The sequence below is a fragment of the Haliotis cracherodii genome, unplaced genomic scaffold, assembly GCF_022045235.1.
Source record: "Haliotis cracherodii isolate W230 unplaced genomic scaffold, xgHalCrac1.p SCAF_43, whole genome shotgun sequence".
NCBI classification, from domain to species: domain Eukaryota; kingdom Metazoa; phylum Mollusca; class Gastropoda; order Lepetellida; family Haliotidae; genus Haliotis; species Haliotis cracherodii.
In genome coordinates, this window is record NW_027266301.1 from 279,766 (window position 1) to 293,987 (window position 14,222).

Below are 14,222 nucleotides of genomic sequence, written 5' to 3' on the forward strand. Positions count from 1 at the left end.
ATGAGTATGTTTGGAACTTTGTTGATTGGGAATGTGAATGGAATAAAAGGAACCATGTTCATGTAATTGAAATTGGATGTCATTAAATTCGTATCTTGTTGATCACTGCTGTTGTCTTTAATTGATTGTAGCTATTTATTAGTTTAACAGTCAACCGGCCCACGTTGTTATTGTTATTGTTATAGCCAGAAGTAACAGTATTTATTCTCTTACATAAATCACCTCTTAATTACTCAGCAATATTTGTTAATTGAGTAAAAATCATGAAACCATTATATTTACTATATTTACTTTTCTTCTTTTTCTTGTTTAGATCTAATTTACATTAAATACTAGTAACTCCTTAAAACTTTCCATGAGGGTGGTAAGTAAGTTAAACTTTTTGGTGTATGTTTTCATCAGCATAAACTTTAGTTTAGTTGGCTTGTAGACACATGTCAACAGGCTAGTGGAGACGTAATATGATCATTCGTGATACGAATTAATGGAGTAAATGTGAGTAACCGAAATTTCCATGCTTTGATCATCTGAGTGCGAGACGTAAGCTAGACTGAATGTCGAATTACAGCTTTGTACTCAAGGCCCCATACGGGAGAATAAGCGCCGATATATTTGTTTGACGGTGTGTAGCCCGGACGCAAACCACAAATGTTGTATGAAGCAACAAAGACCGCAATATTCCTTTATGTAAAGGATATTTGATGAATACTTCAACGTGTGGTTAAACATCGCGTTCAGTGCAATCCCCCGAACAGGCAATTCAATTAACATGTCAGTTCCATTGTTGGGTTACACTAGCACGGGATATGTATCACATTCACACGGACAGAACTTGACATCTTGGGTAAATTATGACATTACAATGTGTTTAGGTGCTGAGAGGGATTACTGATGTACATGCATACAACCAAACTAGTAGTTGCAGTTGTTTATGGTTCACCCTTACTTTAAGGCTGTACTAGCTTGTGACCATGGACGCTGTTACTCAAACTCTGGTTCACTGTGCGAGGTCTAGTGGCATAGATCTAATGGGTGAATACTCTTACAACCTGCGCCAGTTATGTAAACATTTTAACAAACACGAACATGTCCATTGAGTTAAACATATTTTATTTACAAGGAAAAGGATCTGGCACAAGTTTTCACAACTTACGCAGACCACTCCGAAAGTTTCACATGGTTAGCGTTATAAAGTAACAACATTGACATATGTACAAAAGACGGAATATACACAAACAGAGAAAGTAGCAGGAACGAGGTTTTACATAAAAAAAACTATTAGTGTGGTTGATATAATTAATGACAGAGTCATACAACTGTATGTTGTAGCTGAGATGATAGCTCCCATTTAACAATATAGACACATCAGTGACCAGCTTTACTTTACACATTTCAGTTATGCTACTAAACATCATTGTTCTTGCAGTTCTTTCAGCTTAAATGGAAAATCGATTTCAAACGGGTAATTACAGAGACCGTTTAATTTCGATATCAACAGAATCGTTTCATTCTGTCTGATGGTTGGTTACCCGTGTAAAATGTATATGTCTTGGAAGCAATGCGAAATAATGTGTATGTATAGTTTTGGGTGTGATACAGTAACAGTGTGTAAATCTGAGTGTTGTAACTAGGTATTGCTGAGTGTTAAATTTTAAAATATAGAAAGTAGGATTAAAATCATTTTGGTGTAATTTTTTATGGGTTCTTCAGGGTTAAAACAAGGTATGTGGTATGGAAGCCTACATTGTGCAAGATACATGTATGTTGAAGTTTTACAACATGCTCATATGACTTATTCCCCTCCCTTTAAAGTTCCTGACAAGGCAAGTTGTATATAAAAATGTTTCTGAACTTCGTGTGACAATCAAAACCCTTGAGAAAATATTTCAACATATATTGAATTAATTAATTGACCTTAGTCTGGATGTATCGGGCCGTCTTCTACGAAAGCTAATGAGGGTTTTCAGAAGAATTTTTAAAAACAAGTGAATCATTTTTATGTTTGTTTGTTTGACTGAAGCAGCCTGTCTGGAAGCGCTTGTAAAGTTATGCTTGATATCATATTTGGTCTACACGTTTTATCCCGTTGTTGATGTATTGGCGTAGGTCGGATCTGAAACAATAAGGGAGGAAATAAGACCAGTTACACATTCTTGTTCCGACAGGACTGCAGTGCACACGTCACAGGTCCACATTTGAGAGATCAGAGTAGCTAGATGGATGACCGAGCTCAGCATGTTTGACTCTTGGATAAAGTAATCCTTCATAACATACACTTCTTCACACACTGATAAACATAAATGCATATTATTATATCTGCTTAACATGCCACAAAACTTCCTTGTATACATAAAATCATACACGGTTACCAACACCAGGTTACACTGCAATAGGTAAACACTCAAAGACAGTAGATAGGAATAAATGTTCAACCTTTCACTTTCCTGTCCATGTTTTCAAACGTTTTTAACGCCACAGCTTCGTAGGTGGATGGCGACCGCTCCTGTAGACCTTCATACTCCGGCTCATGTGGCACGCGACCTTTGTAACATGAAGATAAACTCAAGTCCATGCAAATTATCAAAACACCTGACATGTAAAACTAGTTGATTGTTAGGTCTGTATCACGTATTGGTTGGCAGAACCAACATTAAATACTTCTGCAATAGCTGATATGGAATATTTGATTGCATCTATATGATTCGATTGCTGTCATTTGATTTGTATTCAAAGACAGTATTAGTCTCCAACATGAAGATATGTCTATTGTACATCCTGATAAGAAATGATTGGGCTGTCTCTTGTGGAACTCATCCATGCTTATTGTCAATTGACAGGTTCACCAACTGTTCCTAGAAGCCATTAACTCACCTTTAGTGTTTTCGTAGATCTTTAACTGGGAATATGGCACACTCCTCAAACCTGGCATATTGAGTAAGATCCTGGATGTCTGAAATGTTAGAATACAACCCGAAATTGTTTAAAAGGCCATAGGCCTACAGGACAGAACATATGTGTTTCGTTATGCAAAATAAGAAAATATATATCATATGCGTACTGACAGTAAGAAATTAAAAGCATGAAATACAGTTGGGCATTTGGTATTGGTGAGATTTACAATACACTCCAAGCATGGATTATAATAAACTCGATGGTGACTCAACCTTTTCATTAAATCAACAAAAGTAAGAAATGAAACTCATACTCAACATAGTCGTAACCAAATATAAAACAAAATAACCGATATGCTTTATCAACACCAGATCTATGTTCAGGCTCACTCTTTAAATTATGGCAACCACAAGGAAAACTGGATAAAGATTGCCTATAGAGAACTACTTCAATGCTAGTTAGATACAATTCTATGTTTAGAATAGAATAATATGTAGGCGTTAATAGAGTTAATGTTCAGTGATTCTCTCCACTGTTAAAAGGTCGACAACTTTTATGTGTTGTTTAGATGCTAATGAAACTATACATTTGTTTCCAACGTCTTTAGAAATCCAAGCAGAGCCAAGTTCATTTAAATAAAATACCCTTTATGTGGGTGGCATCCATGACGTTACACTATCAAGTCCATAAAAACATTAGGTACGTCAGCAAGACTATTGTTATCTTTGAAGTCCAAAAGGTGATACGTTTTGAAAGATATGGCAGGTATAAAGTGTTTCTGCCACAATCCCCAAGAACAGCATCATTATTAGCATTTAACTACAATTTTCTCTTGAAATAGTTGGTTTCAAATCCCCATATTTCCCCATCGTTGGTTAAGATAGGTAACACCATTGTATCAAATAATCTTGACACGATTGTTTATTTCCAGTCCAACACATAGATTATGAAGTTCAAAGATCAGCAGACATACTTTCACTGCTTGTTGTGATAGTGTTGAGGATGCACTTGTCCAATCGGCTTTGAGAATAAACATAAGTCAAACATATTTGTAATTAGAGATAACTGTAATCTAGTTTCATTTATAAAACCACTTTTCATAACTTATTGAATATCTTCCATTCCGAAACACAACAATCTGAGGCTTGATAGTGTTAAAGAAAGTCCCCATCAGTCACAACAAATACTTAAACAGTAAATTTGATATTTGATATTGTTATGGCTGCCTTTGACCATTTCTATAATCTTCCCTTGAGGATTTCAGGAAATATTTCCCCAATAGGTGGCAGCAATGAAATTTCTCTGTAGTTCTGCATGTCATTAACAAATCCTTTCTTGTGAAGCGGGCATATATCTGTTTTACACCTTTCATCCAGGTAGTCGCCACTGGTTAAAATTAAAAAGATTAACCAAACTAGGTGATATTATATATTGTTGCAATAGAATACAACATGTACATAACACCTCACCGGTATGTTGGATGGTATGGATGTGAATTTCACCTATATATATTCAATATACGAACGTAGCTACAACCACTTTAAACCCAACGAATATGATTCAGCATTAAACACTTCATAAGTCATGGAATGTATATTCAATTGTGAAATGTATTGTAAAATAATGTAACCACCAGATAGTAGAATGTATATCATAACGCACGTGACAGTATTTTGATTGTAAATAAGTTTAAAGACCCGTGAATACAAACCCTATGTGACTATACGAAACTTCGGTCACAATCACAATGTTGAAGACAGCCTCAGTTGTAGTTATAACCTATCAATGAATGTTGTATATATAATTTTCTGACTACCAATCTAAAATGAGTGATAGCTAAGGGATTTTTAGTTATGTTCTGACATCGCACAGCAAGATGTTCTTTAACAAGATAAAACTTCATCAGCATATGGAAGAAAGGACATGAACCTGATTTCATTACAAGTTCTTGGTGCTGCTGTCGATACCTCTGAACTTCTGAATTCGATCCGTGTCCTGCTCCACCTAAACGACTGCTAAGTGCAAACATTAATGAAACTATCAAAGCAATTGTCTTACCTGAGTTCTGAGTGTTGCCAATCGGTTGCTCCCGAATGTCTCTGAAGAGAAAATACAGTGAATACAAATGAAACCTTTTCATCAAACAATTGAATATGATTCTTAACTTGATTATTAAGCATAACATAAATAACTTGCATTAGTACAAGTTTTAGGTGCATATTTGAGTTTCTATAATACCTCACTTGAAAGTGTTTTGCACAACTTACCTGTCTTGAATCTGAGCAGCAGGTTTACCTACAGCAAATAATACAAACCATAAGTATCAAGACTGAAGTCACCAGGAAACATTCCTCGAAGAACATCAATACACTTATTACAGTGGACCTGTTAAAATAGACTGGTAATTGTAAATACATAGTTATGGATGATTATTTCAATGTTTAATCGTATGAATATATCGCAATGAGAACACACCTCCCTATGACTGACGAACATTTCTATCGCACTAGTTCAATAATTCAGGAGCGCAAAAGTTGAACTACCACGTCGTGGCTTAAAGATGTTGCTGTCTCTTTGTCATAAATACTTGATGGTTGATGGCAGCAATGTGTGGTCAAATTATCTACGCTTCCTTCAGGCCTGCCAGAAACATATCACCGTGGGTTCGAATTCCTATTCTCTCTGATAATTGTTCACTGAAAGTATAAATCGGAGAACTGCACAAAAGCCTACATCATGTTCACATTACCTCGATCATCTGTTGATAACAGAAGACGTCTTCTAAGATAGATCAGTGCTGCGCCCATCACTATGATAACAATGATACATATCCCCAGCCCTACACCAAGGCCAATTCCAAGTGATGACTCTGGCACACCAGACTGGGGTGGACGACCTGGTGATAGATAAATATAAACAAATACGTTAATTTCTCAATTCCATTGCAAAGGACATTTAGACAATGTTTACCGTGTGTGTTTCAGAGACGTTTAGTCCGTGGCATTTTATCTTCCCTTGAATCTCAATATATTACCTCACGTCTATTTCATAGTACTAATGTCTAGTCACACATTTAGGTTACTGATGTTCATTGTGAATAGCGTCTGGAGTAAATACCTGCCTCGACTCTCACTGTACTCCTCTCACTGTACGAATGTAAAACATTTTCAAGTCTTCATAAACTAATATGTTTGATATATATAGAATACTAAACGAGCTCCATGTAATACCAATTTTATGAAACTATTCACGAGTTTCATAAAATTGGTTTTACACGGGAGCGCGTTTAGTATTTTATTTATTACTTGCCATTTACAACGTTTTTAGAATTATACTGTTGAGTATGAATAGGATAGCTGACACTTACACGATCCACGGCATAGTCCAATTGAGTTTAACAGAATAATACTTCAAACACGTCAAAAGGTATGAATTTAATACCATACAATGGTCCACCTTTAGAATTCACAAAATTATCGTAGGGCTAAGACTATCGCAACTCACATACTTTAACTTAGACTAATGACTTTCGTTGCGCTACAATACGATCGCCTTGTTGAACGGGCCTTGTACCTCAAACTTTACAATAACGTCACAATACCCGATGACGTAATTTGTGGAATTTTGTTGCAAGACCCATCGGCGAAACAATGCCATGTGACGTCACCCTAGCAACAAGGTTGCTGGGGTCATCGAGTGTGCATAAGCTCCTCTCAATGATCTATCAACTCCACACGCAATGTCTTTGAATAAGCCAAGCGATGTTGAGAGCTTTCAATATTTGTTCGTGAAACGTGTTCCGAGAGTACACAAGCACGCGTTTTGGTATTACACAATGTGTAATACAGTTGTATGTTTATTAAACGGGTGATCTCTTCACGGGCAAGTAATAAATTATCATTACGTGTTGTTTCCTGTGACTCGACTTGTGTGAAGGGTCCCTCGTTGTTCTGCTCCCTGGTATTCCTGGCCACCACCTTGAACTCATACCGAGTTCCTGACTGGAGACCTGTGACGTCAGCGTACACATATCCCCCGGGGTTGTCCTCACACTCCTGCATCTTCCACTCCCCCGACGTCTCCACTCTGTAGTGCAGGAGGAATGTCTGTGTGTAATCTCCACCAGGGTAGTTAGACTTCCATCTCAGCTGGATGCTGGTCTCTGTGGTGTTGACAACCATGAACTCCAGGGGAACCAACGGAGGTCCTGGGTATAGAAACACTAATGTAGTTCAAAAATATGCAATCGGCAAAGATGGAAACGTACAGCGTATGAATTGTTGTGTCCTATGCGTGGTGAGGTGAGGTGAAATGGGGTTTAACGTCGCGTCCAAGATTATTGAACTTATATAGCGACGTGCATGCACGTGTGCGTGTCCTATGTGTGAACGGACAAGCATTCACATATGCCTTAGTCCACAGTTCGAGCAGCATCAGCATCAGCATATTTCAACAGGCACAATCGCCATTGCCATAATCTCCAACCAGCATACTGTCCTTGCTAGGATGCAAACAGCATACAATTTCAATGACCTCCCACCTCCCTCACACCCTTAAGGTCAAATAAATACGTTGATTATTTTTTTATGTTTAGCTATTTGCAAAAACACTGATGAAACCAATTGCAAGGTTCAAACGACAACAAAACATTCACATGCTTATGATATAGTCGGAATCGTACAATCGACTCTGCTTCATGCAGATATTTCCATTGGATATGGACGGGTTTTGTCGCTCTATACAACAACTTGAACGTTTCGCACTGATATCTAGTTAGAGGACAGCAGTTAAATTGCAATGGAAAAATGGGCTTTACGTAGGCACATCAGTATTAACTAGTATATCCCAGTTTCGAACATTATGTTGGATTTGAAAAATTCTTTCTTCTGGAACATAATGTCCTCCATGTTCTTTGGAAAATTCCGATTGTGTATATACTTTTTTTTTCCAAAATGTCAACACAGTTGTGTGTAGATTTATGTAAAAGAAACGAAACAAATTTTATGACATTAGTCGATAATTTTAATGTAGAGCATACAATAGAATTACCCCCAACTGTCAAGTTAACCTCCGATCATTTGCAACAAACTAGGTAGTACTCTCTTACTAAGAATTTTATGAGTTTGTTTTTACATGAAGAATACTTCGTTTGTTTTACCGAAGGCCCGGGTTCGATTCCCCACATGTGTGGTAAGCCCATTTGCTGGAATATAGCTAAAAACGGCGTAAAACCATACTCACTCATTCACTGCATAAACAATACAGTTTCTACCTGCTGCTGTCAGGTTGACCTGTGATGAGTTACAGCCCACTACATTACACACAGTGACTGTGTAGACGCCGATGTCCTGTTCCTGGAAGTTCTGGATCTCCAGAGACACACTGAAGCCAGCATGCTGCACCTCCTTCTTGTTCTTCCTCAGTGTCACCTGACTTGACCTGACTGAGCCTGGTCTGTTGACGGGGGTGTCCAGCTGTCCAAATGTCCAGTTAAATGAGGTATAGTTCAGGTCACTGTTGTAGAAACTCTGTACCACTGTTGTGTCTGTTCCTACTTCAGCACCGAATATGTGTTTGGAATCATCCGTAAACTTTGGAGATGCTGTAACACAAAAACACCGAAAAAAAAACAAGGTGTTCAAGCCTGATCCAGTTAAAAGACGTGTAGTTCAGGTTACTGTTGTAAAAACTCGCTTGTTCCCACTTCAGTGCCGAATCATCTGTAAATTTGGGCGATGCTATATTCAGAGCAAAAGGAAATACACACATATGTAATTTCATAAATGTGTTTTGGTTTAATGTCATCATTGAAAGTACCTGTATATGATAATTATTGCGACATAACATGTACATTCTTTCTCTGTGTTGTCCACACTCATGCACATAATACACCTGCCTTTGACATTGACACTGCCTCTGTACTAACAATGTATTCCTGTCAGTGACAGTGTTGTCCACTCTACACTCCCACACAAAGTACACCTACCTCTAACATTGACACTGACTCTCTTCCTCTGTACTAACACATCATTCCTGTCTGTGACAGTGTTGTCCACTCTACACTCATACACAAAGTACACCTATCTACATGGATACTGACTCTCTTCCTCTGTACTAACATATCATTCCTGTCTGCCACTGTGTTGCCCACTCTACACTCATACACAAAGTACACCTACCTCTAACATTGACACTGACTCTCTTCCTCTGTACTAACACATCATTCCTGTCTGTGACTGTGTTGTCCACTCTACACTCATACACAAAGTACACCTACCTCTAACATTGACACTGACTCTCTTCCTCTGTACTAACACATCATTCCTGTCTGTGACTGTGTTGTCCACTCCACACTCATACACAAAGTACACCTACCTCTAACATTGACACTGACTCTCTTCCTATGTACTAACACATCATTCCTGTCTGTGACAGCGTTGTCCCCTCTACACTCATACACAAAGTACACCTATCTACATGGACACTGACTCTCTTCCTCTATACTAACACATCATTCCTGTCTGTGACAGTGTTGTCCACTCTACACTCATACACAAATTACACCTATCTACATGGACACAGACTCTCTTCCTCTGTACTAACACATCATTCCTGTCTGTGACTGTGTTGTCCACTCCACACTCATACACAAAGTACACCTACCTCTAACATTGACACTGACTCTCTTCCTCTGTAATAACACATCATTTCTGTCTGTGGCTTGTTGTCCACTCTACGCTAATACACAAAGTACACCTACCTCTAGCATTGACGCTGACTCTCTTCCTCTGTACTAACACATCATTCCTGTCTGTGACTGTGTTGTCCACTCTACACTCATACACAAAGTACACCTACCTCTAACATTGGCACCTACTCTCTTTCCTCTGAACAAGCACATCATTCCTGTCTGTGACTGTGTTGTCCACTCTACACTCATACACAAAGTACACCTACCTCTAACATTGACACTGACTCTCTTCCTATGTACTAACACATCATTCCTGTCTGTGACTGTGTTGTCCACTCTACACTCATACACAAAGTACACCTATCTACATGGACACAGACTCTCTTCCTCTGTACTAACACATCATTCCTGTCTGTGACTGTGTTGTCCACTCTACACTCATACACAAAGTACACCTACCTCTAACATTGACACTGACTCTCTTCCTCTGTACTAACACATCATTCCTGTCTGTGACTGTGTTGTCCACTCTACACTCATACACAAAGTACACCTACCTCTAACATTGACACTGACTCTCTTCCTCTGTACTAACACATCATTTCTGTCTGTGACTGTGTTGTCCACTCTACACTCATACACAAAGTACACCTATCTACATGGACACAGACTCTCTTCCTCTGTACTAACACATCATTCCTGTCTGTGACTGTGTTGTCCACTCTACACTCATACACAAAGTACACCTACCTCTAACATTGACACTGACTCTCTTCCTCTGTACTAACACATCATTCCTGTCTGTGACTGTGTTGTCTACACTCATACACAAAGTACATTTACCTCTAACATTAGCAATGACTCTCTTCCTCTGTAATAACACATCATTTCTGTCTGTGGCTTGTTGTTCACTCTACACTCATATGCAAAGTACACCTATTTACATAGACACATACTCTCTTCCTCTGTACTAACACATCATTTCTGTCTGTGACTGTGTTGTCCACTCTACACTCATACACAAAGTACACCTACCTCTAACATTGACACTGACTCTCTTCCTCTGTACTAACACATCATTCCTGTCTGTGACTGTGTTGTCCACTCCACACTCATACACAAAGTACACCTACCTCTAACATTGACACTGACTCTCTTCCTATGTACTAACACATCATTCCTGTCTGTGACAGCGTTGTCCCCTCTACACTCATACACAAAGTACACCTATCTACATGGACACTGACTCTCTTCCTCTATACTAACACATCATTCCTGTCTGTGACAGTGTTGTCCACTCTACACTCATACACAAAGTACACCTATCTACATGGACACAGACTCTCTTCCTCTGTACTAACACATCATTCCTGTCTGTGACTGTGTTGTCCACTCTACACTCATACACAAAGTACACCTACCTCTAACATTGACACTGACTCTCTTCCTCTGTAATAACACATCATTCCTGTCTGTGACTGTGTTGTCTACACTCATACACAAAGTACATTTACCTCTAACATTAGCAATGACTCTCTTCCTCTGTAATAACACATCATTTCTGTCTGTGGCTTGTTGTTCACTCTACACTCATATGCAAAGTACACCTATTTACATAGACACATACTCTCTTCCTCTGTACTAACACATCATTTCTGTCTGTGACTGTGTTGTCCACTCTACACTCATACACAAAGTACACCTACCTCTAACATTGACACTGACTCTCTTCCTCTGTACTAACACATCATTCCTGTCTGTGACTGTGTTGTCCACTCCACACTCATACACAAAGTACACCTACCTCTAACATTGACACTGACTCTCTTCCTATGTACTAACACATCATTCCTGTCTGTGACAGCGTTGTCCCCTCTACACTCATACACAAAGTACACCTATCTACATGGACACTGACTCTCTTCCTCTATACTAACACATCATTCCTGTCTGTGACAGTGTTGTCCACTCTACACTCATACACAAAGTACACCTATCTACATGGACACAGACTCTCTTCCTCTGTACTAACACATCATTCCTGTCTGTGACTGTGTTGTCCACTCTACACTCATACACAAAGTACACCTACCTCTAACATTGACACTGACTCTCTTCCTCTGTAATAACACATCATTTCTGTCTGTGGCTTGTTGTCCACTCTACGCTAATACACAAAGTACACCTACCTCTAGCATTGACACTGACTCTCTTCCTCTGTACTAACACATCATTCCTGTCTGTGACTGTGTTGTCCACTCTACACTCATACACAAAGTACACCTACCTCTAACATTGGCACCTACTCTCTTTCCTCTGAACAAGCACATCATTCCTGTCTGTGACTGTGTTGTCCACTCTACACTCATACACAAAGTACACCTACCTCTAACATTGACACTGACTCTCTTCCTATGTACTAACACACCATTCCTGTCTGTGACTGTGTTGTCCACTCTACACTCATACACAAAGTACACCTATCTACATGGACACAGACTCTCTTCCTCTGTACTAACACATCATTCCTGTCTGTGACTGTGTTGTCCACTCTACACTCATACACAAAGTACACCTACCTCTAACATTGACACAGACTCTCTTCCTCTGTACTAACACATCATTCCTGTCTGTGACTGTGTTGTCCACTCTACACTCATACACAAAGTACACCTACCTCTAACATTGACACTGACTCTCTTCCTCTGTACTAACACATCATTCCTGTCTGTGACTGTGTTGTCCACTCTACACTCATACACAAAGTACACCTACCTCTAACACTGACACTGACTCTCTTCCTCTGTACTAACACATCATTCCTGTCTGTGACAGTGTTGTCCACTCTACACTCATACACAAAGTACACCTACCTCTAACATTGACACTGACTCTCTTCCTATGTACTAACACATCATTTCTGTCTGTGACTGTGTTGTCCACTCTACACTCATACACAAAGTACACCTATCTACATGGACACAGACTCTCTTCCTCTGTACTAACACATCATTCCTGTCTGTGACTGTGTTGTCCACTCTACACTCATACACAAAGTACACCTACCTCTAACATTGACACTGACTCTCTTCCTATGTACTTACACATCATTCCTGTCTGTGACTGTGTTGTCTACACTCATACACAAAGTACATTTACCTCTAACATTAGCAATGACTCTCTTCCTCTGTAATAACACATCATTTCTGTCTGTGGCTTGTTGTTCACTCTACGCTAATACACAAAGTACACCTACCTCTAGCATTGACACTGACTCTCTTCCTCTGTACTAACACATCATTCCTGTCTGTGACTGTGTTGTCCACTCTACACTCATACACAAAGTACACCTACCTCTAACATTGACACTGACTCTCTTCCTCTGTAATAACACATCATTTCTGTCTGTGGCTTGTTGTCCACTCTACGCTAATACACAAAGTACACCTACCTCTAGCATTGACACTGACTCTCTTCCTCTGTACTAACACATCATTCCTGTCTGTGACTGTGTTGTCCACTCTACACTCATACACAAAGTACACCTACCTCTAACATTGGCACCTACTCTCTTTCCTCTGAACAAGCACATCATTCCTGTCTGTGACTGTGTTGTCCACTCTACACTCATACACAAAGTACACCTACCTCTAACATTGACACTGACTCTCTTCCTATGTACTAACACATCATTCCTGTCTGTGACTGTGTTGTCCACTCTACACTCATACACAAAGTACACCTATCTACATGGACACTGACTCTCTTCCTCTGTACTAACACATCATTCCTGTCTGTGACTGTGTTGTCCACTCTACACTCATACACAAAGTACACCTACCTCTAACATTGACACTGACTCTCTTCCTCTGTACTAACACATCATTCCTGTCTGTGACTGTGTTGTCCACTCTACACTCATACACAAAGTACACCTACCTCTAACATTGACACTGACTCTCTTCCTATGTACTAACACATCATTTCTCTCTGTGACTGTGTTGTCCACTCTACACTCATACACAAAGTACACCTATCTACATGGACACATACTCTCTTCCTCTGTACTAACACATCATTCCTGTCTGTGACTGTGTTGTCCACTCTACACTCATACACAAAGTACACCTACCTCTAACATTGACACTGACTCTCTTCCTATGTACTAACACATCATTCCTGTCTGTGACTGTGTTGTCTACACTCATACACAAAGTACATTTACCTCTAACATTAGCAATGACTCTCTTCCTCTGTAATAACACATCATTTCTGTCTGTGGCTTGTTGTTCACTCTACACTCATATGCAAAGTACACCTATCTACATGGACACTGACTCTCTTCCTCTGTACTAACACATCATTCCTGTCTGTGACTGTGTTGTCCACTCTACACTCATACACAAAGTACACCTATCTACATGGACACTGACTCTCTTCCTCTATACTAACACATCATTCCTGTCTGTGACTGTGTTGTCCACTCTACACTCATACACAAAGTACACCTACCTCTAACATTGACACTAACTCTCTTTCTCTGCACTGACACATCATTCCTGTCTGTGCCTGTGTTGTCCACTCTACACTCATACACAAAGTACACCTACCTCTAACATTGACACTGACTCTCTTCCTC

The 14,222-nt window shown here is 39.3% G+C and overlaps 1 protein-coding gene and 1 long non-coding RNA gene across 2 annotated transcripts; both read right to left on the bottom strand.

The window, feature by feature from the left end:
* Positions 1–1,135: 1,135 nt before the first annotated feature.
* On the bottom strand, positions 1,136–2,909 carry LOC139441739 (uncharacterized). Its single transcript, XR_011651642.1, has 3 exons — positions 2,872–2,909; positions 2,434–2,541; positions 1,136–2,113 (listed from the first exon to the last, which is right to left on the bottom strand). It is a non-coding gene; the product is annotated as an uncharacterized lncRNA (long non-coding RNA).
* A 3,377-nt stretch (positions 2,910–6,286) lies between these two features.
* Positions 6,287–9,793, bottom strand: LOC139441711 (contactin-2-like). Its single transcript, XM_071222507.1, has 5 exons — positions 9,751–9,793; positions 8,879–8,929; positions 8,165–8,494; positions 6,797–7,099; positions 6,287–6,300 (listed from the first exon to the last, which is right to left on the bottom strand). Exons 1-5 carry the CDS (start codon positions 9,791–9,793, stop codon positions 6,287–6,289), a joined length of 741 nt encoding a protein of 246 aa, XP_071078608.1.
* Positions 9,794–14,222: the final 4,429 nt, after the last annotated feature.

Excerpts from the sequence above, each read along its gene's own strand:
- LOC139441711 (XM_071222507.1), bottom strand. The coding sequence starts at position 9,793 with ATGTGCTTGTTCAGAGGAAAGAGAGTAGGTGCCAATGTTAGAG. Across the intron at positions 8,930-9,750 it reads AGTAGGTGCCAATGTTAGAG|ACAGGAATGATGTGTTAGTA; the intron begins GTAGGTGTACTT and ends ACACTGTCACAG. Across the intron at positions 8,495-8,878 it reads AGTCAGTGTCAATGTTAGAG|CATCTCCAAAGTTTACGGAT; the intron begins GTAGGTGTACTT and ends TTTGTGTTACAG.